We start from the raw sequence: 22,115 nt of genomic DNA, 5'->3' as shown, positions 1-22,115 counted from the left end.
TGATTACCTCCAACACGGTTTTAGTTCAAGCCATAAAAGTTCGTTTTATTCATAGGTTTCTCTTTTGAATATATCATGTTCGTGTATATATTAATATAAATTATTTAAGTTCTGTATCTATATATATATATATCTGTGGGTGTGTATACATACATATATAATTTGTAAATATCAAATACATAATCATTAGATTAGACATGTCCAAGTCAGATCTGTGACAAGCGCAAAATACTATGTAATTTTTGGAACCGATTCGATTCGAATCGACTCTCCACACAAAGCCAATCAATCAATAATCAATACATGTAAATACATATGAGTAGAGTAACAATCAATAGTTTGCAGGTTCGTTTTTCAGATTTAGAAATTCGTAATTTCCTCTTCTGACATTCCCGATCAAATGATTCGATTATTTTAATATCAAACTGTCCAGAGTCCCTCCCTTCCTTCCGTTTGTTATTTACAACGATAGTTACAATATACTAGTACATACTCGTAAATGGAATAGCCGGACATGGTCTGGCCTAAAAATAATTACATGTTGACTGGCGCTAATGGCCTAATACGATTACGAAACAAACAAACAAAAAAAGAAGAAAAAACACGGCAACAAGCTAAATATGGGGATCAGATATCAGATATTGATAATATTGGCAAAACAAACGTTTTTCAAGCATTAGCCTGCTACCCACTAAACGTATTTATATACAAGCTAGACTGGAAATAATATGGTGGTGCATGCATGAACCACCAGTGCCCTAAGGCCATGAAGTGGCATTAGTAGTAGGCTTACAACTAATTAGGGGCTAAACAAACAACTAAAGCAGCCAATCCAATTGAGCTTAGAATAGTAAATAACAAAACGTACACAAAAACACAATGGAGCGTAACAGAATCAGAATCGGGGAAGAGACTGTGGTGGATCCCTCATAGCCAAATGACCACAGCAGCAGCAGCAGCAAGAGCAGCGGTGGGTGGTTGCAGAATGTGCATCAGTTAGGAAATTGCACACAGCTTCTTTAGTTCACCTTCGGTCTCGTCCACATCGAGCTGCAGACCAGAGGCATTATTGGGCAGCGCTCGACCCTCAATGTTGGGCAGATACGGCTCATAGTTGAGACCCTTGCGCTCGTAAAACAATAGATATGCGGCACTTGGATCGATCACGGGCTTTTGGGATATCTCCCGACAGGAGCTGTCATTGTAACAGTACCAGGAGCCAGATGAATTCGATGCGTAGGAAATGTAGTGGCCGCCATTCAGCATACCAGAGTGAGACTACAAGGCATACAAAAAAGAGGTTAGAAAACACATCCGCTCCAAGTCTGTTAAGGAGTGTCTACTCACCACAACAGCATACAGCTTGTACTTGGGATCGAACTCATCCACGTCTGGCTTAAGGCGGTGCTGATGATAGTCCTCGAATTCGCCATCCACAATGGGCGTCTTGGTGAGACTCGTGGAGATGAGGCGCTGTCGCTTGGCTGCATTGATCGTTTTGCTCTGTCGTGAAGCATTCCCCGCAGCCACTGTAGACGTCGAAACGGTCGTCGTCGAAGCAGATTCGGTTGTTTGGTCCTCATTTCCCTGGTCCTGGATCTCATCCAGTTCGCTGACAATTTGATTGCTTGGCATTGCTTTTGTCATACTATCACTGTCTGCTTTCAGTTCCAGCAGCTCCTTGTGTCGCAGTATCGTCTCCTGCGGCACTGACGCCAGATACGGCGTGGGATCAAATTCGTCAAATGGGAAATGAACCACTTTCTGCGACTTGACCCACTTGCCGTTGACACAGTTGAAGCGCTTCAAGTGCACAATCTGTAAGCAGAATTATCATTGAAATAAACTAAAAAAGAAAAAACGGGCACACTTTTCAACGCACTAATATGGGAGGAAGTTTCCAGATCTGAAGCTTCTTGGTGGCTGGCTTCTTGCCCTTGCAGTGACTGCAGTAATACCACTGCTCGAGCTTCTCCTCGGAGGTAAACGCTCTCAGGCAATGATTCAGGTCCACGGGCTCCACTTGCTCCCGCCGACATATGGCAATGGTCTCATGGTCCACCCAAAGCTGATCAATAATGCGGATTAGTCTATGTAGATGCTGTCAGCTGTGTCTGTCTACTTACACGCTCCAAGGTGCTTTGGTAGCGTAAATGCAGGGCGGTTGGATCCCAGTCGATGGCAATTGTGAAGTCTTCAAAGTATTTTGTTGTTGGAGTATAAGACAGCGAGGCGGTGTACTCGGGTGTCCGTTTGACCTCCAGATTTGGTAGCGATGGGAACTTGGCATTCATTTTTGGTGTGTGCGTGTTACCTGCAAAGACAACGAATGAGTCGTGACTTAAATATGCATCCGATCCGATGCGTACACTTACCGGCACCAACAGCATTGATGGGCGGCAACGCACCCTGGAGCACATATTCGTTATTGCAGCGAATCTCGCAGCCCCGACAGAAGCTCGACCACGGACAGATGGCGCAGGTGAGGCCATCTGCTTTGACGGCACGCAACGTGAAGGGGAAATCGTAGCCCAGGCTGTCGTCACTGAAAGAGACATTGGGAATGTAGAATGTAGAGTCGCAGTGCTTTCACAACTGTTCTGGTAGCTCTGTTAGGATCTTACCAATCGGCGGCATGATTCGCCTGCTCTGTGGTCGCTGGCAATGGACTGAGCAGCCGGCTCACCTGCAGCCAGACAGCGCAATACAGATCCTTGTGGGTGCCGCCATCGCAGTTGGGTATGAGCAGAGGCACCCCGAACAGGCTGGGCCGCGTCTTGTGGTACGACAGGAAGTAGCTGTCGTGTCGCGTGATCTTGCGGTGGACAGCCACCAGATACTTGCCCGCCCTGTGGGGCTGCGAGGAGCGACGCGAGTAGACGCCACTGCTGGTCTCCGGCTGGGATGTGGTTATCTGCAGCTCCATATCCAGATCCTCCCCCTCCTCGGCATCGGCATGGTCCCCCACATCATCCACATCGTGACCCTCCTCCAGGCTGGAGGCGGCGCCCAGCGTGTGGCCAGTGCTGAGGCCACTGGACTCGTTGGGTGTCGTGCGAAACGAGTTGTCATCGCCGCTTCCGCTGCCGTGGCGACTGCTACCCGCGACCATGGCCAGCTCCACCATGGGCATGGGATCCGTGAGGGAGCTCTCCATCGAATTCTCGCCGGACTGATTCGTGTACGACATGGAGCTGGTGTTGCTCTCCGTGTGCAGCAGCTTGGCGGCGGATACGCGCTTCTGCTGTGCGGCGGCTGTGCCGTGCATGAAAGTGTTCTCCGGACTGCAGCTCAGGATGAGCGACTCCTGCACCAAGAGTTGGCATTAGAATGGATTGATATTCTTGGATGGTTATTGTGGATTTAAGTTTGTGTGTGTGTGTAGGGGTTTAAAGGTATTAAAGCTTTCAATTAACCAAGGTTCAAGCTACTCGTAAATATAGTACAACATTTTATGGAAGGGGGGATAAACGCTCAAACTAAACTCAAATTCTACTATACAAATTTACCGATTATTTTTCTTTTTACTTTTACTTTCGTTTTTTTGCAATTAGCTTGGGTTTGTTTTTGGGTAGGTACGGTTACTCCGTGAATAAGTTTGGCGGAGAGTGAATAAAATACAAAAGCTGATAATTCTACGGCAGCGCACAGTGAGTTAAATGGCCAATCCAATTACATTTTCGAATTTCAAATTAGGTCTATAATATGATTATTTATTTCTATATTTTTTTTTAATTAAAAAAAAAAAAAAGAATAATTTCAATTAATTTGTTGAGGCTGAATTGGCTGTTTTACCCACCGTGCAGCGTGGGTGGGTGATTTAAAAAGGGAACTAAATCATTTGATGCTCTACGAACAGGTACTACTCGTATATACAATAATAATGGAAAATATCTGTGAGCATCTATGGGCCTAAGCCTAAGGAAGCTGTCGAATTGCGTTTAGGTGAGTGTGTCAGATCTTTTAAGGTTCAAACTCTAAAGAATGTATGGAAATTGCTTACGATATGATCAAATTAACTATTCCAAAACAAATCAGATGCTACAAAGGACTACAATTTGTTCAGAGAATGCATGGCAAGAGCAGAGCGATGGTAGTATACAGAATATATTTAAGTTCAATAAAAAAACCAACTTGTTAAGAATTAAAAATTTAAAGGAGCCGCAAAAGGGATTCAAAGATTTAAAGTTTTTGTTTAAGCAATAATTTTACAATTTACAATTGTTATAGGGAGAGAAAGAGGCCAGACAAAGAGGCAAATTAAATGTGATTAGTACTAAGAGAAGGTAGATACTATATGTAGATATAACAATAAGTGAAATCAAATCAATTTGGTAACAGTGTGCGAGATAGTAAGGAGTGGGTAAGGAGAATATACATAGACAGAGAGAGAGAGAGTAGTTGTAGTTGTAGTTAAGAGGGGAAGCCCACAAACCACGCGGCAGACAACAGGCGGCAACTGTTCATTTAACATATTGGTATTTAATATATTTCGATTCGCACGTGTAAATATCGTGTAAATGATATTCTATGAAGAAACAGATGGAGACGGAGTCAGGGTCAGAGAAGATGACTGACTCAATAGTTTTTTTTTTTTGTTTTTGTTTGTTTGTTGTATTGTATTTCATTGAGAGCGTTTCCTGGGCAAAAGTGATGTTCAGAATTTAAGGATTCGATATGGGGTACCCACCCGTCCGGGGGGAGTGGAGGGCGGGCACAAATCAAAGATATTAAATACGTGTATATGTTAATATAGTTTAGAAGCCATACCTTGAAGCAAAATAGGCTGTGGGGCATGCACTCTCTCTTTCCAAAGCACCGGCTTACCTTTCCGGCATCATCTGGCAGCAGTTCGTGCACCTGGCCACTGTTTCCGTTTATGCTGCCACTGCTGTTGTTGCTATTGATGCTTATGTATCTGGCCACCTCCGGCATCTGGTCCGCCTCCGGATCATATCCATTGCATAGAGCTTTGCTGGACGTTTGCAGTGTACTCAACGAAGAAAGCGAGTCCTGCTGGGCCGTGGCGAGAGCAGAGGCTGCAAGGAAGAGCAAACAACATAAGAGATTGGAGACTAGGTTGCCACCGAGTGCTCATCCTCAATGGTTTACCGGAAGTCCGTTGTATGTCCTTCAGACCCTGCTCGATGTGAGTGCTGAGCACCGAATTGGATCGGGTGCGAACGCTACTCTGCTCTGGCAGCTGATAGACGTACAACTCTTTGGCGGTCTGCGTGCGCAGCTTCTCCTCATCGCCCACCAACTGGCGTATCTGCGAGTTCCACAGCTCGCACACCAGCATCAGGCTCGGCTGGAGCGGGCAGAGGGTGGCCAGCTTGTGCTTCAGATCGCCATACTTGCACTCCGAGTTGAGGCGCAGTCCGTACTTGATAGGAACGCTCCCATCGAGTAGGATAACTGGGGAGAGAGTAGAATTGTAGCTCGGATCTTGCATGCGCTTTGAGTATTTTTCTTACCCAACACCTCCAAGTACACATAGTTTTCGACGGGCAGCGGCAGACTGAGTAAACTGAACGGATCGAAGCGCACCGATTCGTGGCCGCAGCCCAGGCAGCTCACCTTGGACTTTAGCTGGCCGTAGAAGAGGTCAATGATGATCGACTGATTGCGGGCATGGTGCTGCGACCAGGCCTCGGCGGCCACGATTTTGTCGGGCCGTCCATTCGAGTCCTTTAACTCGCTGTACGGCTTCTCCATCACCCGGTTGAGGTCCTCGTGCAGGGCATCCAGCAGCCACTCGAGCAGTTCCTGTGTGTCATGCTGGCCTCCGCCGGCAAACTGAGGTGCATGCTTGTTCACACAGAAGCGAAGCTTCAGGGGAGCAACCGAGCGTGTCGTGGCCGTCCAGACCTCCTTGAGGAGCTCAGCGTAGCGCATGGCGAGCTGTCCTCGGGTGCCCAGCTTGTTGGCCGCGTTCAGCTCGAAGCGGTGCATCTCCCGCTGGAAGTACTGGGCCAGGGGCTGGGTGTTGAAGAGCACTTGCAGGGCGGCGTTCATGAAGCAGGTGTTGCCCAGATTGTGGAGCCCTGTAGCGCCCGGGGCGTGCACAGACATGATGGAGCTGCGGGTGAGGCGTCGTCGGTCGCCAGGAGCCCCCCCGGTGCCCTGGCCGCTCTGTGCACTGGCCAACGAGCCAAGCTCCTCCGGCCAGGTCAGATCCTTGTTGCGTATCTCCAGCAGCAGCTGGTCGTTGTCGCGAATGAACAGCTCCTTCAGGCACATGGCATCCTCCTCCAGTAGTATGGCACCGTTGTCCAGCTGCGGCACATGCCACAGCCGTATATCCTCCGCCTTGAGGCGCAGCTGCTCGCAAAGGAACTCCCCCACCTGACGCACAGTAGCCAGGCGGCTGAATGCCGCCGTGTAGGCCAGGTAGCGCTTAGGGGGCTGCAGCACGCTGCTGGCCGCAATGGCTGCATAGCCACCCCCCGAGGCAAGGACCCCATAGCCGCCGCTCACTGTGGAACCCCAGCTGCCCAGCTGCGTTCCCGCTGCTCCGCTCAGACTCGTCTGAGAGGGTTGCGCCTGGTGCAGCAGAATGCGCAGGTTCAAAGGATAAAGCTCCAGCTCCACATCCGTGTTAGGCGGTTGAATAACCTACGGGGCAGTAGAGGGGAAGAGTATTTACCATGCAAATTTGTCAATGCGTGAGATTGCGCTTACCTGACGGGGCAATGGCAGGTTGTCGCCGTACCATCGATTCAGGGCCTTCCACAGGGATTTGGGCACCAGCTCGAAGTCGTGACTTTGCACGATGGGCGTGTCCCGCTTCAGGTGGCCGCCTTCGCCGGTGAGGGTGCGCACATTCCGGTACGGATTGGCCGTGATCAGATTGCTGTTGTCAATGGCCCCCGGACGTATGGGACCGCAGTGGCGGCCAGCCGAAATGCCGCTGCTTGCCGAACCTGAGCCTGAGCCGGAGCCGGAGCCAGAGCCAAGCGAGTAGCTGTCGTGCTGTTCGAGGCTGTGGGTGTTGAAGCTCTCGTCACAGACAAGTGCCTCATCCACGGCAGTACGCTGGCTGGCGGTGCGCTTGCAGTAGTCGCAGGTGTGGGCCGTGTGCTGGGTGTACGACATCCAGTTGAGCCACCAGGTGCGCGATATGAGATACCAGAACTGGCCAACGCGATACGGACGCCGCTCCTCGCGCCGCAACCAGCCGCGCACGATATCGTTCTCCATGTGCTTGCACTGTGGCCAGAGGCCGAATACGATGTGGCAGAGCTCGAAGATGAGGTCCAGCAGTGGCTGCATCAGCCGAAGGTTGCACTGCACGTTCCACAGCATAAAGTCCTCGGCCGTCAGTGAGACATTGTCGCGCGTGACGTTGCTGGGTGCCCCATCCGGACTCTTGCGCTGCCCAAACTCGAGCAGATCGCTGATTACATGCTGTTTACTGAGCTCCGTGTACTGCTGAGAGTCGCGATTCTCCTTGGCCACAAACAGCAGCACATTGATCATTTGCATGGTCTCCTCATGGCTCAGCACTCCATCGCGATCCACATCGAAGATCTTAAAGCAGACTGCAAAGGGAGAATGGGAAAGTTGAGAAAACCAGTGCAAATTGGGCAGCGACAGTGCTTACAGCGCGTCCGTTCCACGCCTGGTCCACGGCAGGCGGCGCTTACGCCACAGCACAGCTCCTTGAAGTCGATGTGACCATCGCGATTCTCATCGAAGGCATTGAAGAGTCCGGCCAGTGCATTCTTTGGTATGGGTGGGCTGATCAGGGGGCCAAGGAACTGCAAATCGATTTGGCCATTCTGTGAGGTGTTCTTCAAACGCCAGAACTCTTTCTCTAGATCGCCAATGTCCTGCAAAGAGCCAATGGTGAATCAAATGTTAAGTAAGGTTCCCCAAATCTCTCTCACCTTTTCCTCCAAATGAGTGACTCCTGCCAGGCTCTGATAGAATGTGGGCGTCTCTAGCTCTGAGGTGAGACTAACGCAGTTATCGGCGAGTAGCCATTTGGAAAGGACTGTGGCATTGCGATGCTTAACAATCCAGTCCTGAAACTGCTCGAAATTGACGCGTTCGCTTTGCGCAAACAAGGAGACGCTCTCGAACGGGGCCAGGTTCACGTTGCGCACATAGTCCGACTTGACGATGTAGGTGCCAGAGTCGTTGCAGTAGAGGTTCCACAGGAATCTGTGGGCAGAAAAGGCGTTAAAATCGGTAAGATACCAAGTACATTGATTATCACTCACTTGGTTTTCTCCTCCTGGGAGCCGCGAGTGATCAGCACCAGTCCGCAGAGCAGGTCCTTGAAGGAGATGCCGCGTTGGATGCCACCGCAGGCGGCATAGAGCATATCCGTGATCTTTGGCGGCACTCCCTCGCACAGAACATCCTGCTGGAAGGCATTGCGACTGAGGTAGAGTCGTCCCACGCCCGCCGACTTCTTAAAGGCATCCTTCAGGCGTCGCAGCTCCGCATCGCTAACTAAAATGGAAATCAATGAGTAATGCCTGTTGAATTGAATAACTTACTGGGTGGTTTATCCCATCCCAGCGGTGGGCCCCCCGCTCCCCGCCACACTATAAATACGATTATAATTTTGATGAGTGATTTTTCACACCCCGAAACGGCGTGTCAGTCCCCCATTGTGACGTCAGTGGAGATCACATTGATTGATTGTAAAATCTAAATTATGGGAATCTTATTTAAGCGCTTATTTCAGTACCAATCAACACTAGAAGTTCATACACAGAATGCAGCTAGAATGTAATTATTCTTATCTTATCCTAATGGGTTGCAATAGTTGAAGATGCTGAAGCTATTCCGTTAAACCTCCTTACCGTTATCCGCGTATCTCAATTGCACATTGATTGCACAAACACATTCGGCGATGATTAAAAATCGTAACTCAAAGCGGTTTACCGAACAGAATAACCCACGACAGAGTGCAAAGTAGGAAAACCTCATGCATGACGCATCGAATTTTGTATACTCTGTAGAACAAATGCCAGTACTGAAATGCTAAACATAATTATTCTAAGCCGCGCAAGTTTTATTCATTCGTAGTTCCTAACGTATTCTATTAGCCTCGCATGCCATACAACGGAAGACTAGGCAAAGAGAGTAAGAATGTGTGGGAGAGAGCAATCAATGCCCGGTATTAAAGTACATGTTGAATAAGAGTCGAGGCGAGAGTATTTGCAAAGGTAAGTACTCGAAAGACGGCCACAATTGATAACCGCAAATTGAGCGGTGTACAAATGCAATGCGAATTATGCGACGTCACGGAAACGGAATTTTATTGAAAAGCTGCAATTCTGCTTCACGTTCTCTGTTTTCTGGCTTGCATGCAAGCATTCATTTCCATTTTCTTTCCCCTTCGCCCTCCCTTTCTTCTGCTTTTTATTGAAAGCGAACAACCGGTCGCTGCGTCTAATAAGAAACACACGCACCCAGTTGGGGGAGGGGGGTCTTATCAGTAACATTCGGGTGTTCTTTTTATTTAGGTGCTCTTGCTGGAAAGTAAATCGGGCAATTGGGAGTAGTAGAGTGGTTGTGGATCGAAAGATTCGCGTGGCTAAAATAATCTACACCTTAGGAAAGATTACGAGTTGATAGTGTGTACAAATGCAGAAAGTATGTCCTTGAATGTACATATGAAATGGAACATCTGCGAGAGTAGTAGCATTCATAATTTATCCGCAAAATTCCAAGTTATCCGAAACCGCAATGTGCTCCCCCAATCCCGAGAGAGAACAAGAACAGCGTGCACTGCACTCGCTCGCTGGCAAGTCAACTTTTTCTGCTTTGTTGTTTCAAACCCCACCACCCACCCCTTAGTGTTACGACCAGCAGCAAGGCGGCATGTGGCTAAGCTTTTCTATTGTGACGTCACTGGCGACGAAGACGCAAATACCCCCACATAGAGAAACAGAACTGGCATGGCACACACAAATGCAATTGAAAAGCAAAAAGATAGCGAAAATCCCGAAAAAGACGGAAAGGGAGTGGGAATGGAGAACGTGAGCAGCAAGCATGGAAGTAGAATGGGAGCACAACAATAGAATCGATAAGGCGCAGTTACACCTGTGTTGGTGGGCAGTAGAATGGTTTTTGTTTTTGGGCTTCTAGAACCGAGACGTCGATTCGTGTAGTGACCCATTTTAAGTGGCCGCCAGCGCGGACGGTGGGCGCTCTGCTGGTCAACTGATGGAGCCAATAGTACCAGGCTTTGAAGGTTAAACACTTACCACGTTTGACTGCATCCTCGTAGCTGATGCAGGCATGTTTGGACTCCTTTGTGCCCATAATAGTGTTATGTGCGGGGGTGGTGTGAGCGCGACGACGGCAAATTCGTGGGGTGCTGCTGCTGCGTCGTCTCGGGCTTCACTTTTCACATTTGTTTTCGTTGTTTGTGGACCGTTGCAGTTTAGGCTCGAGTGTATGATACGGTTTAACGGGGAGTCTGGAATCTGGAATTCACCTGTCCAATGTTATTTGCTATTTGCACTATTTGTTTCGACTAGTCGGGGCCTGAGCAACACTGGCCGAACAGCTGACGGTCATCCACAAAAAAAAACGGTCCCACTTTGCTCCAAAATAAGCTGCCATATGGGGAGAAAAATATGAATTTTGGCTGTACAGCGTATAATTATATGCTCTTTGCTATATTTTGACGTGGAAATTGTTCAGGGTATATATAAGGTATAACGGTACATTATGGTATATTTCATCAACCAATTTTTAAGGTATATTTAGAAATGTCATTTTTAAAAATGACCGCCTAATATGGGTTAAGTTCGTTTTTTCCTTGGTATTTTTACGGAATATTTTGAAAATGAGACGGTATATTTGCGGTATATTTTGTAATGGTTTTATCAAAAAATCCTCAAAAAAAACCAACTGATATTTTGTAAATTCTCTCTCAAACCCAAAAATCCACAAAAGGTTTTTTCACGTTCTATTTGTTCTACCACTATGCCTACATACATTCGAGACCATTGATGCATAATAATACCGAAATATACCTCGTCACACTGCTTCAGTTGTACAACATTTATCGCCCGGCCGCTACCCAACACTAATGTTTTTTGTACGGGCGTAATTAGAAAGCAGTAATTAAAGTAAACTAGTACGTCTCACCAACAATCACACATAACTATATTGGGCGGTGCAGTGTATGCCCGTACCATTTATCAACCACATAACCGCGCATCAATTGCCAATATAACAAATAAATGTTTTGAACTACGTCGCCATTTTTGACACGGCTCGAAATCATCGAAAACACAAACGCACACAAACACACACCCAGAGATACCAGAGCTGAAAAGAAAAACCGTGTTTTGCTTGCGTGTGTTTGTTTGTTAGTGTTTGTTTGTCTGCTGTGTGGTTACGTCTAGGAATTTTTTGTTGGCACGCATGGACAGCAGAGACGTTATTAGCATTATTAGTGCACAATAAAGCGAAACTAAAACCACTGATTTTCAACCACCGCTACAGCAACGGCGACGTGTACACGCATCAGCATCTGAGCATCGTCATCGGCATCACCAGGAGGAGCAACAAATAGAAGCGCAACTGTGATTTTTCCCTCATACGAATCAGAATGGCCAAGACGTACGACTATCTGTTCAAATTGCTGCTAATCGGAGACTCTGGAGTGGGCAAGACCTGCATATTGTTTCGGTTCTCCGAGGATGCGTTCAACACCACCTTTATATCCACAATAGGTGAGAATACCTGCCTGCCGTCCTTTACAGCACCACTATCGATCGTTGCAAGACATTACAATCGTCATACATCATCGGATCTGGTTGAATACTCTTTTTAATTATTTATGACGCCGCCGCCGGACTTCGGCAGTATTCACACTCATTCACTCCACTCACACTCACACTCATGTGTGGCTGGCTGAGCGCTCGTCTCAAGCCGAGACCGTGGGCCATGACTCACATCGAACGCTCTTCTTTACTTGCTTGAGTATTTGTCATAATTATTATTGTTTTATATGGTACTCAGATAGGTGCGGACGGACTCTTGGGGAGGGGCAAACGGACTTCCAACAAATCTGTAAACGGAAGAAGTAAACCTGACCAATTTGTGTTATGCTGCGGAGCTTATCTCAGCCTCGAGATGCCCCTAGCAATACACCCGCATAATAATTGGATGCCTAAGCCAAGACTCATAAAAAAGTCATTGCACTTTCCAAGCTCTTATCGTGAGTAGCCCCTTGATGATACGCTGTGATACGTTGCCTTCCTTCCATTCACTTCGCGAGAGTTCCCGGATTCCGCTCGTATTGCTGTGCGGAATCGACTTGCGGGGCAGCCGCCAATTGTTTATTTTCGTATTTGGCACGTTTCCCTTGCGCCAATTTCCACTTTTGGTCTATTTACTTAACGACATTGTTTTATTCAATTGCGCGTTTTGTCCCGCTTCTTGCTCTTACTCTTATCGTGTTGTGTTTCTCTTATGGTTTTCGCGCTGCTTCTCTCTTTCGGCCAGTACGTCATCATCTCATCTCATAGGTGCTTGCTATTCTGCAAACAGGTTCAGGTTCTGCTTGCCGAATTTTATTTCGATTTACTCATGTGATTCTCTCTCTCTCTTTCTTCTCTTTTGTATCTTCTACAGGTATCGATTTTAAAATTAGAACAATTGAATTAGATAACAAGAAAATCAAACTTCAAATATGGTAAGTAATGTAATAAATAATGCTATATTTATCAGCACTAATATCGCTTATATATCTCTCTCTATTTAGGGACACTGCCGGCCAGGAGCGCTTCCGCACAATTACCACGGCCTACTACAGAGGTGCCATGGGCATTATGCTTGTGTATGACATCACCCAGGAAAAGTCGTTCGAGAACATCAAGAACTGGATCAGAAATATCGAAGAAAATGCCTCCGCCGATGTCGAGAAAATGCTGCTGGGCAACAAGTGCGAATTGCACGATAAGCGTCAGGTACGAATAGAATTGGGTGACTTATTGGGCTATTGTTAGATTCGCAAAAGGTTTCTTTATCAATGATTGTGGGGTTGAATCATTAAACCATGGAAACGATAATTATTTTCTCTCTTCTCTCGAAGGTTTCAAAGGAGCGTGGCGAGCAATTGGCAATCGAGTATGGCATCAAGTTCATGGAGACCTCAGCGAAAGCCAGCATTAATGTGGAAGAAGCTTTCCTCACCCTAGCCAGTGATATCAAAGCGAAAACAGAAAAGCGAATGGTGAGTGCATCAATATATCATAATTCGAATGCTGGCTCATACTTTTCATACGCCCGTGCAGGAGGCGAACAACCCACCCAAGGGCGGACATCAGCTAAAAACGCTAGACAGTCGGACAAAGGATAGTTGGCTGTCCAGATGCAGTCTGCTTTGACGTGGCTGCAATATGTGGCTGACGGCACTGATAATGATGCGGAATGGTGGTAACAATTACGATTACACTGTATGTGGAGGAAGTAGTTTTCTTAGCTCCTGTTAGATCCGATCCCCACGTGACACCGAATAACTGAAACAACAAAACATCCCAAACAAAAGCCAGCTCCTGCTCTTCTCTCCCATAACACGCGCGATAATGGAATAGAAACATTGATTGCATTATGAAAAAAGTTATTAAATAAAGTATATGACGACAGTGTGTGTGCGAAATATACATAAATATGATGATACGTACATATATAGAGATCCAAAACAAACAAAAATGGTGGAAGAGCAGCCAATCCAATCCAACCCGCCCGCGTTCTCTAAGAGGTTTTTTTTTGCTTAGTAGTATTTCAATGGAACTATGATTTTCTGTAGGCACCCCCATGTTTGGAGCTGTTGTCGATTGTAAATTATTAATTGTAATGCAAGTATGTACATACATATGTATGTGAATGTATGGATATAATTTAGGTTTCTTGTCCTTCTCTGCTCACCCCATTGTTTGTATTTTATAATTTATTAATACTTCATATATATGTATACTTACAGACAATCCTTTGCCATTTTGTTAGGAATATGCAGCATGTTCAGACACGCACAAAACTCTATTAACTCCCCCACACACTTATTTCTACCACCACTCGCTCATATTCTCACTCTCAACTGCCACGCGATAATATCTGTATCTAATGTGGTGCGGGTGCTACTTCTCTTGTTCTTTTCCTTAGGCTTCACACACATTTCATTCTTCTTTTTTGTAGTTATTTTTACTGTATTTATGTTGTTTCTGCCGCATGCCACACACGACTGTCAATAGCCCGTTATTTCCAATGAATAAACCATAACCGAGCAGAGTATTTGCAACAGATATAAAAATGAAGAAATTACTCGTACCGTGCAGGTCGTCGTCTCGATCGATACATTCATATGATGAGATGATGATGCAGCAGCAGCAGAGCAGTGAAGTAAATATTGTGAAATTAAATGATAACTAAATGCATATTCGATATTAATTAATTACTTGTAATATTAATTATTAAACGTATACAATTTTATAAAAATACAAAAAATAAATCATGTGCAAAAGCTAATATATATTTATGTATGGATTTAGCTTATTAATAGATTAAAATATCCTTGTTGAGGACTGCATCAAGGATCTTCCCTTGATTACAAGGAGGCGTATCAGGACCAAATCGGTCGAAAAATAGCGAAACCTGCCGCAACATAAATGCCCATCGGCAGAGTGGGTGGAGGTGGGAAATAAATACAATATATTAAAATAAAAGATGTTAATTGTTTGATTTATTTGAAATTGCACATTTACATATGTATGTACATATGTATATGTACATATCCCTATTTTAGACAGGTTTCTTTTAATTTTATAATTTTTCGTTTCATATCAGTCAGCGTTTGTCAGCGAACATAAACAATTTTTTTCATAGCAGTCAGCTTTTGTCAGCGAGCAATAATATTTTTCGTTTCATATCAGTCAGCTTTTGTCAGAAAGCAAGTTGAATTTTTTGTTTCATATCAGTCAGCTTTTGTCATCGAGCAATTACAATTTTTCGTTTCATATCAGTCAGCTTTTGTCAGCGAGCATAAATAATTTTCGTTTCATATCAGGCAGCTTTTGTCAGCGAGCATTAATAATTTTTCGTTTCATATCAGTCAGCTTTTGTCAGTGAGCATTTACAATATTTTTCATATCAGTCAGCTTTTGTCAGCGAGCAAGTTGAATTTTTTGTTTCATATCAGTCAGCTTTTGTCATCGAGCAATTAAAATTTTTTTCGTTTCATATTAGTCAGCTTTTGTCAGCGAGCATAAATAAATTTCGTTTCATATCAGTCAGCTTTTGTCAGTGAGCATTTACAATATTTTTCATATCAGTCAGCTTTTGTCAGCGAGCAAATTGAATTTTTTGTTTCATATCAGTCAGCTTTTGTCATCGAGCAATTACAATTTTTTCGTTTCATATCAGTCAGCTTTTGTCAGCGAGCATAAATAATTTTCGTTTCATATCAGGCAGCTTTTGTCAGCGAGCAAGTTGAATTTTTTGTTTCATATCAGTCAGCTTTTGTCATCGAGCAATTACAATTTTTTCGTTTCATATCAGTCAGCTTTTGTCAGCGAGCAATACTATTTTTCGTTTCATATCAGTCAGCTTTTGTCAGCAAGCAAGTTGAATTTTTTTGTTTCATATCAGTCAGCTTTTGTCATCGAGCAATTACAATTTTTCGTTTCATATCAGTCAGCTTTTGTCAGCGAGCATAAATAATTTTCGTTTCATATCAGGCAGCTTTTGTCAGCGAGCATTAATAATTTTTCGTTTCATATCAGTCAGCTTTTGTCAGCGAGCATTTATAAATTTTATTTTCATATCAGTCAGCTTTTGTCAGCGAGCAATCCGAATTTTCCGTTTCATATCAGTCGGCTTTTGTCAGCGAGCATTTACAATTTTTGTCAACGAGCAATAAAAACATCTTTTTGGTTTTTTTTTAATTTTTATTACATTTTTAAATTTTTTCGAAATTTTTACATTTTTCCTAAATTAAACATTTTGTTAGACCACCCTAAAGTATCGACACTAACCATACAGTATATAAGTTTATTAACAGAGTTTCTAAGTTGAAAGCCGACGGCATTTGCACAATATTTAATTAAAAAAAAAAAATGTAAAGGTGCAATTTCAAATAAATCAAACAATTAATATATTTTATTGCTTCCCACCCTCGCACAATTTGCCCATTCCTTATTTATGTAGCGGCAGGTCAGCGCAGGTCGCTACATCAGCCCTCAAAGCAAAACGAAAAACCAATTTCGGTTCAAGCGGCCAAAAATTGTAGAACCCAGACAAGTACAGTATGTGAGATCGCCGCCAGGAAACATGAAGTTCAAACAATAACGCGCTGTAGTTTGAGAAAGTTAAGTAGTCAAGCGGTATAAGTGTATCGAAACATACTTGTGTTGCGTCACAGTCAAGAGTTCAAGTCTTTATATACCGGAAAATTATTGGCAGATCAGCTATCGCTGTGACTGCACATTATCTACACTGTTAATTACTGGTTCCGTCGTCGTTGAGTACCGAGCATAAAAAATACAAAGGTATTTAATTCAATGCTCTCTTTTATATTTTATTTTAGATTAAATTTAAATCATCATATCAATTGTCAATAATTCCTCAGTTCCTGATACGTTGCATATTAGCAAGTTCAGCAATATCTGCACAGTTCAAGCGACGATTAGCTCCTATAGATACAAATAATTTCGATTAAGATAGGTGACACCAGAATGTGAACAATTTAATAATAACTTACCTATACAGTTTAATCTGGTAAGCTCGCATCGGCTAATATCGCGCCAAACCCAGGTAGTACGAGTCTTGCTCCTGCACTCCCTATTCAATGCGGGCAGGCTACGATCCGCCGGATTCTGCAAACCCCTCGAACAACTTTCGCAAGCGCGTCGCAGTGCGTCGCAGTCATTCCTCTGACCAGATATCATAGTCAGGCAGAGGACTAATAATGAAGAGAAGGATAATGCCAAAACTGATTGAATTATTATACTGACTTACCAGCAAATAAAGCCAAAATGATACTAATATTCATTTTCTCCGTTTACTTCTGGCTGATGAGAACTACTCGTTCTGATTACTACTGAATACTACTGATGCCGAACCCTTTATATACCTTTCGAAACCAACCAAAAAAGATGTTCCTTCAAAAAAATGAAGTACAACGAACACAAAACTGGGAGAGCTATAAAGAAATTTTTTGACAAAGCGAGTTTATTGTCTTTTAGCCATTTGAATGCACCGTTGTTTCGTGCTTCTTGAAACTCGTGATAATAGAGTCTTTTCTATACAGAGAAAACAGGTGTTTCCCCAAAATATTTCCAGCCCTTTATAAAAGCCCAAGTATCAGCACTGTTCCAGCACAGAACTTGATCTTGCGCTTTACGTAACAACACCAAGATGTGGAAAATTTCTTTGCTATTGGGTGAGAATCTAGGAGTCAAGTCAACAGTAGTCATAGAAAATTCTAACATATTCAATTCCTAGCTATTGGTTGCATTTGCGTGGCTAGCCAGACGACGATATCGCCTCTGGGACGTGAGATTTGCCAGCGCGAGAACACCAGATGTCTACGCAATCAGGCTCGTCTGGGAACTTCCAACGATGTCACTGATGTCTTTAACAACAATTGCCGGAGAAGCAATCCTAGTTGGCGCAATATCTCCCGTTGCCAGTTGTCTGACGCCTCCTGTCAATGTAAGTCTACGAAATATAGAGCGGCGTATATTACTAATTATATTTTATAATTGATCAATTTATCTCATTTTATTTTTGTATTTCCAGTGACTATAGTGCAGTGTAGGACACTCTCCTGTGAAAATGTGAGAAGAGCTCTTCAGTCTGGTCCAACGCGCTCTACTCGCCCTACACGGACCACTCGCCCTACTCGCACTACTCGCTCCACGCGCACTACTCGCCCGACGCGCACCACTCGCTCCACGCGCACTACTCGCCCGACGCGCACCACTCGCTCCACGCGCACTACTCGCCCGACGCGCACTACTCGCTCCACACGCACTACTCGCCCGACGCGCACTACTCGATCCACGCGCACTACTCGCCCGACGCGCACCACTCGCTCCACCCGCACCACTCGCAGACCGATCGCTCCGACAGAACCCATCGAATAAAATATTTATGCACAATGGAAAATCAGGCCACTTATGAAACTTATGATTAAAAATAAACAACTCAATGCTCTCTAATAAATATTTTGAAATTTTCTGTCCTTAAACTTAAGTCTGAGTTCTCAGGTAACAGTTAAGAAACTTTTTACAAGGTGCTTCTTGATAAAAGGTTTGTACATACATACATATGTATACATGTGTACGCGAAGTTGTTTGCACAAGTGAAACGAATAGGATGCATTTCGGTTAGTATAAAACTGCTTGTGTATTGTTCGATATTTCTTACAACATAGACTACAAATAATATCTGCTTACTTAAGCTGCTTGGTCACTATCCGATGATAATTTAAATGCAAATCAATTATAATAATAAGCTGAATTTTCTCCATGAAAGCGTTTTCTTGGCTTGTGTTGCATGGCATACATTTTGGGATAAGCAATTTTCTACAAAATTATTAACATTCAGTCTCTCCTTTTGTTTTGTTTGATTATGTTTAGTGCCGTGTCAAGATCGTGCACTTAAAAGGGAAAATAATTCAAAATAAATGACAATATCTACAAGAAGGAAAGGGGTGGGGTGGGGCAATAACATAAAATCATGTGAAGGGTAAACGAAAATTTTGAAAACAATAACGAAATGATTTAACCTAGAATCGAAAAATGTCGAATGGGAATGGGTTTAAACGCATTCCAACTAAAATACTTATTCAACGAAGCTTTCGACACACTTATTACTACATTACTTATCCGATAGATACGATACATAAGTATTACATGGTAAAACTAATTAGGTTCACAACTACCTCAATTAACTTAACTAACACGACTCAATGTGAGTCAGAGAAGGAACTTTTTGCAACTGCTTCGCTTCGATTGGGTGCAAAATGGTTTCACTATCGTTGTAACATTTCCATAGACAGCAAGTAGATGTACATGGCAAATGATGGCACAGTTTGGGCTAATGAAATGAGGATGATGGTCTAGAACTTCTCATCGTCAATGTTGGTACGGCAATTGTTGAGTGCCGACTGCCTTTTGAGTGTGCCCGTCTCGCAGTCATTGTACGTCTTGGCCAGCACCTTGGGCGTGTTGTTGTGATGCATATTGTGGTTGCGATTCAGTGTGCCATTCCCCACATTGCTGGTTTTGGCGGGCATGCGGAAGCTGGACTGCCGCTTGGGGCGCTGATCATAGTACTGCTGGAAGAAAAAGGTTCATTAGCCTCTAGACCATCTTTCTGTGGCATTTCGCTGGGGTCAAGCTTACATCCTTGGTGGGCAGGCTGGAATACTGATTGGGATAGGTATCAAAACTGGCCGTCGTTGTCGTTGTCTTATTCAGCGCCTCCTCGGCACTCAGCAGGAAACGCTGCTTCGTGAATCTATAGGTGGCCAGACAGCAGGCCACAGTCACCAGCACGCAGACGCCAATCACAATGGGCAGGGTAGCGGAGGAGGCCGTCTGCACTTCTGCACAATAGCCACAAAGAGAAGGAAAAAATAAGCAAGGAACATTTTAGTGAGTATTCAGTCAGTGTATTTACCTCCACATTCGTTGGGCATGCAAGCGGTCTTCTCGAACTCGGCCCCACGGCACTCGACGGACGTGGGCTGCTCCACCAGACAGCGACGATGCCGCAGACGTATGCCATCGCTGGAGCACGTCGACCACTCACTCCAAGCACTCCAACCGAGAAAATCTACGAAACCCAAAAGCGAGGTTAAACTTAGCGGAAAGTGAGCAAGGATTTCGGGTAAGAAAAACCCACCTTCGCAGGGCACCATCTCGCACTTCTGCTCGTCCAGGGCGCGACCCTTGCACAGTCGCTCATGTCCGCCCAGGCAGCGACGCGTTCGCCTGCGCACTCCCAGGCCACAGGTAACCGAGCAAGCTGACCACTCCGACCAGCAGCCCCACTCATGCTCCAGCTCGTTGTCGATGCTGTTGCTGGGCTGCAGATCGTCAGTGGGGCACTCCTGGAGATTGCAGGCCCGGTTCTGGATGCCTCGACCTCGCTGACGCTGCTGGGTGCCGCCGCCGCAGCTGACGCTGCACGGAGACCAGTCCGAATCCGTCTCTGCTGTCTCGACATGGTCGCCATGCCTCTGGCAGCTTCCGTCCTGGTGACAGCTGCGCGACTCCTCCTTGGCCAGGCTGATGCGCACAGAGCTGGCGTCGGGGCTGGTGGCACGGCAGGCATAGCGATATCGACGCTCCATGTGGGACGACTCACTGGAGTTGCCCGCACTCCCAGTCGGCAGCGTGAGCCAGGGCGTCCAGGCGCTGAGCTTGCGCACCTCCGAGCAGCTCTGCATGTTGCAGTCTTCGTAGTCCAGCCGGCAGCCAGGGCAGTCGAGACCACCGTTCAGGGGCGTCGGATCGTTGCACTCGCGACGTCGCATGCGGAAGCCACCGCCGCACTGGGCACTGCACTCGCTCCACTCTCCCCAGGGTCCCCAGCCACCGTCCACCGACGGGGGCTTGGGCACCGGGCAGGGCGGCAGATGGCCGCAATACATTTCAGATTGCTCCGAGCCCACACAGGTGCGTCCACCGTGGGCGGGTCTGGGATTGCCGCAGGTTCGGCGACGGATCTTCACCGCTATGCCGCAGGTCTGAGAACACTGCGACCAGGCGGACCACTCCGTCCAGCCCCCGTGCTGGGTGCAGTTCGTCACCTGCGTGCTGATGCCCTCACAGATGGCCCCGCCATGCTGTGGCTGCGGGTTGTTGCAGCTGCGGTCCCGGCACAAACAGTTGCTGTCGGTCTCCTCGTGCTGCTGACAAACGCTCCACGGGTTCCACGTTGACCAGCCGCCATCGATGGGGGCATTGAGCACTGGGCATGTGAGCTGCGGGGCCTGCTGCCAGTGCTGGAAGCCCGAGGAGTCGAGGGGCTGGGGCATGCAGCGTTCGACGAGCTCGTTCCAGCCGCAATACGGATCCATGGCGTTGAGGCAGCTGGACAGCGACACATGGCGACTGCAGCGCTGAGCGGGAATTCGGGTCAGGGCCAGATCTGTGCCCAGATAGAGCGAGTCGCCGACCTTCAAATAGGCCATGTTGAGTAGGGCACTGCTGCCGGTGTCATCTGCTTGCCAGAGCTCCACCAGACAGGTCTGTGTCCCGCCATTCACGTACTTCACCGACAGCTTCTTGATGTGGTTTCCGCTGCTGGCCACGAACAGCACATGAATCTGTTCCGTTTTGGTATTCAGTATGTCCAGGGCTATGCGCCCGAACTGCTCCAGCTTCGAATGATATAGCGGCTGGGCGCCAATGGGCTGAACGGCCTGGTCCATCAGTTGGTAGCGTGTGCTCTCCAGCAAGTGGCCAAAGCCGGTGGTGCCCCCTGCGCACTGGAACTGACTCCGCTGTGGCGTGTTCACCGTTGTCCAGGCGGCATCCGCATGCTCCTGGTGCTTGAACGCACCGTCGAAGGCCTCGTTTATCGAGCTGAGGTTAAAGGCGCACACCGCCGAGCCATAGATGCTTGTGCTGTTGTTGTTGGGGGGGGGGCGAATCAATCATTAGCTTTGGGGCTCTCCTAAAAGTGTTGCGAGACTTACCCCGATGTGCGGAAGGTGGCATAGAGCACATGCTCGGACTCTGCATAGGTCATGCCCTGCACCTCATCGAAGTAGTAAGGGTATTCGCCCGGCAGCGAGCAATTGAGTCGCGCCTTCAGGAACGATGTCCAATTGTCACGCAGCAGCTGGCCCCCGCCGGCATCGTTCTTGCAGACCCTCGCAATGCGTGAGTAAATTGCCTAGAGGAAGTGGAAAAGCAGCACTTAGAAGACGATCATTATATGCTTGGGCAGAGCTCTCTTACCTTGCCGCAGGTCATGTGCTCTGCAGCCGATTCGCGCAGCAGAAAGTAGACAAAGTTCCCAGCCTCGAAGCTGCCCACGAACTGTGCTCCGTTCAGCCAATTGTTGTTGTACTGCTTGGTGCGAAGGAAGCGCTGGAGTGCAAAAGGATTCAATGCGTT

At 46.3% G+C, this 22,115-nt stretch overlaps 5 protein-coding genes across 9 annotated transcripts in view; 2 read left to right on the top strand and 3 right to left on the bottom strand.

Annotated features, from left to right (window-relative positions):
- Positions 1-31: 31 nt before the first annotated feature.
- LOC111071168 (ubiquitin carboxyl-terminal hydrolase 32) lies at positions 32-10,516 on the bottom strand. Of its 2 annotated transcripts, none has more exons than XM_022362343.2 (14): positions 10,230-10,516; positions 8,229-8,463; positions 7,893-8,169; positions 7,607-7,835; positions 6,685-7,544; positions 5,478-6,618; positions 5,113-5,418; positions 4,771-5,039; positions 2,625-3,307; positions 2,376-2,545; positions 2,127-2,314; positions 1,883-2,068; positions 1,348-1,818; positions 32-1,278 (listed from the first exon to the last, which is right to left on the bottom strand). In XM_022362343.2, the coding sequence occupies exons 1-14, from the start codon at positions 10,285-10,287 to the stop codon at positions 997-999; spliced, it is 5,355 nt and encodes a 1,784-aa protein (XP_022218035.2). In that variant the 5' UTR covers positions 10,288-10,516; the 3' UTR covers positions 32-996. The 2 variants fall into 2 exon arrangements, with proteins under 2 accessions (XP_022218035.2, XP_022218036.2); XM_022362344.2 differs by having other exon boundaries at positions 4,828-5,039.
- Positions 10,517-11,005: 489 nt separating this feature from the next.
- Positions 11,006-13,646, top strand: LOC111071173 (ras-related protein Rab-8A). Of its 2 annotated transcripts, XM_022362352.2 has the most exons (6): positions 11,006-11,110; positions 11,482-11,711; positions 12,616-12,676; positions 12,746-12,950; positions 13,076-13,216; positions 13,278-13,646. In XM_022362352.2, exons 2-6 carry the CDS (start codon positions 11,588-11,590, stop codon positions 13,368-13,370), a joined length of 624 nt encoding a protein of 207 aa, XP_022218044.1. In that variant the 5' UTR covers positions 11,006-11,110; positions 11,482-11,587; the 3' UTR covers positions 13,371-13,646. The 2 variants fall into 2 exon arrangements, with proteins under 2 accessions (XP_022218044.1, XP_022218043.1); XM_022362351.2 differs by lacking the exon at positions 11,006-11,110 and having other exon boundaries at positions 11,118-11,711.
- Positions 13,647-15,904: 2,258 nt separating this feature from the next.
- Positions 15,905-18,419, bottom strand: LOC111071199. Its single transcript, XM_022362400.2, has 3 exons — positions 16,996-18,419; positions 16,739-16,939; positions 15,905-16,670 (listed from the first exon to the last, which is right to left on the bottom strand). Exons 1-3 carry the CDS (start codon positions 17,027-17,029, stop codon positions 16,603-16,605), a joined length of 303 nt encoding a protein of 100 aa, XP_022218092.1. The 5' UTR covers positions 17,030-18,419; the 3' UTR covers positions 15,905-16,602.
- Positions 17,268-18,197, top strand: LOC111071197 (salivary glue protein Sgs-3). The gene is made up of 3 exons (XM_022362397.2): positions 17,268-17,419; positions 17,482-17,691; positions 17,779-18,197. Exons 1-3 carry the CDS (start codon positions 17,395-17,397, stop codon positions 18,123-18,125), a joined length of 582 nt encoding a protein of 193 aa, XP_022218089.2. The 5' UTR covers positions 17,268-17,394; the 3' UTR covers positions 18,126-18,197.
- A 23-nt stretch (positions 18,420-18,442) lies between the features above and the next one.
- LOC111071185 (semaphorin-5A) overlaps positions 18,443-22,115 on the bottom strand; it is a 39,269-nt gene continuing 35,596 nt past the window's right edge. For 2 of the 3 annotated variants that reach the window (XM_022362378.2, XM_022362376.2), the window contains 6 exons: positions 21,957-22,088; positions 21,692-21,891; positions 19,891-21,620; positions 19,666-19,821; positions 19,389-19,591; positions 18,443-19,321 (listed from right to left, as the gene is read on the bottom strand). In XM_022362378.2, the coding sequence (XP_022218070.2) occupies positions 19,103-19,321; positions 19,389-19,591; positions 19,666-19,821; positions 19,891-21,620; positions 21,692-21,891; positions 21,957-22,088 (2,640 nt within the window). In that variant the 3' untranslated portion in view covers positions 18,443-19,102. The remainder of the gene's footprint in view (positions 19,322-19,388; positions 19,592-19,665; positions 19,822-19,890; positions 21,621-21,691; positions 21,892-21,956; positions 22,089-22,115) is intronic. The other variant, XM_022362380.2, reaches the window with a different exon arrangement.

The sequence above is a fragment of the Drosophila obscura genome, unplaced genomic scaffold, assembly GCF_018151105.1.
Source record: "Drosophila obscura isolate BZ-5 IFL unplaced genomic scaffold, ASM1815110v1 contig_1, whole genome shotgun sequence".
Lineage (NCBI taxonomy): Eukaryota > Metazoa > Arthropoda > Insecta > Diptera > Drosophilidae > Drosophila > Drosophila obscura.
The sequence above is the reverse complement of the archived record's forward strand: the minus strand, read 5'-3'. Positions and strand labels throughout refer to the sequence as shown.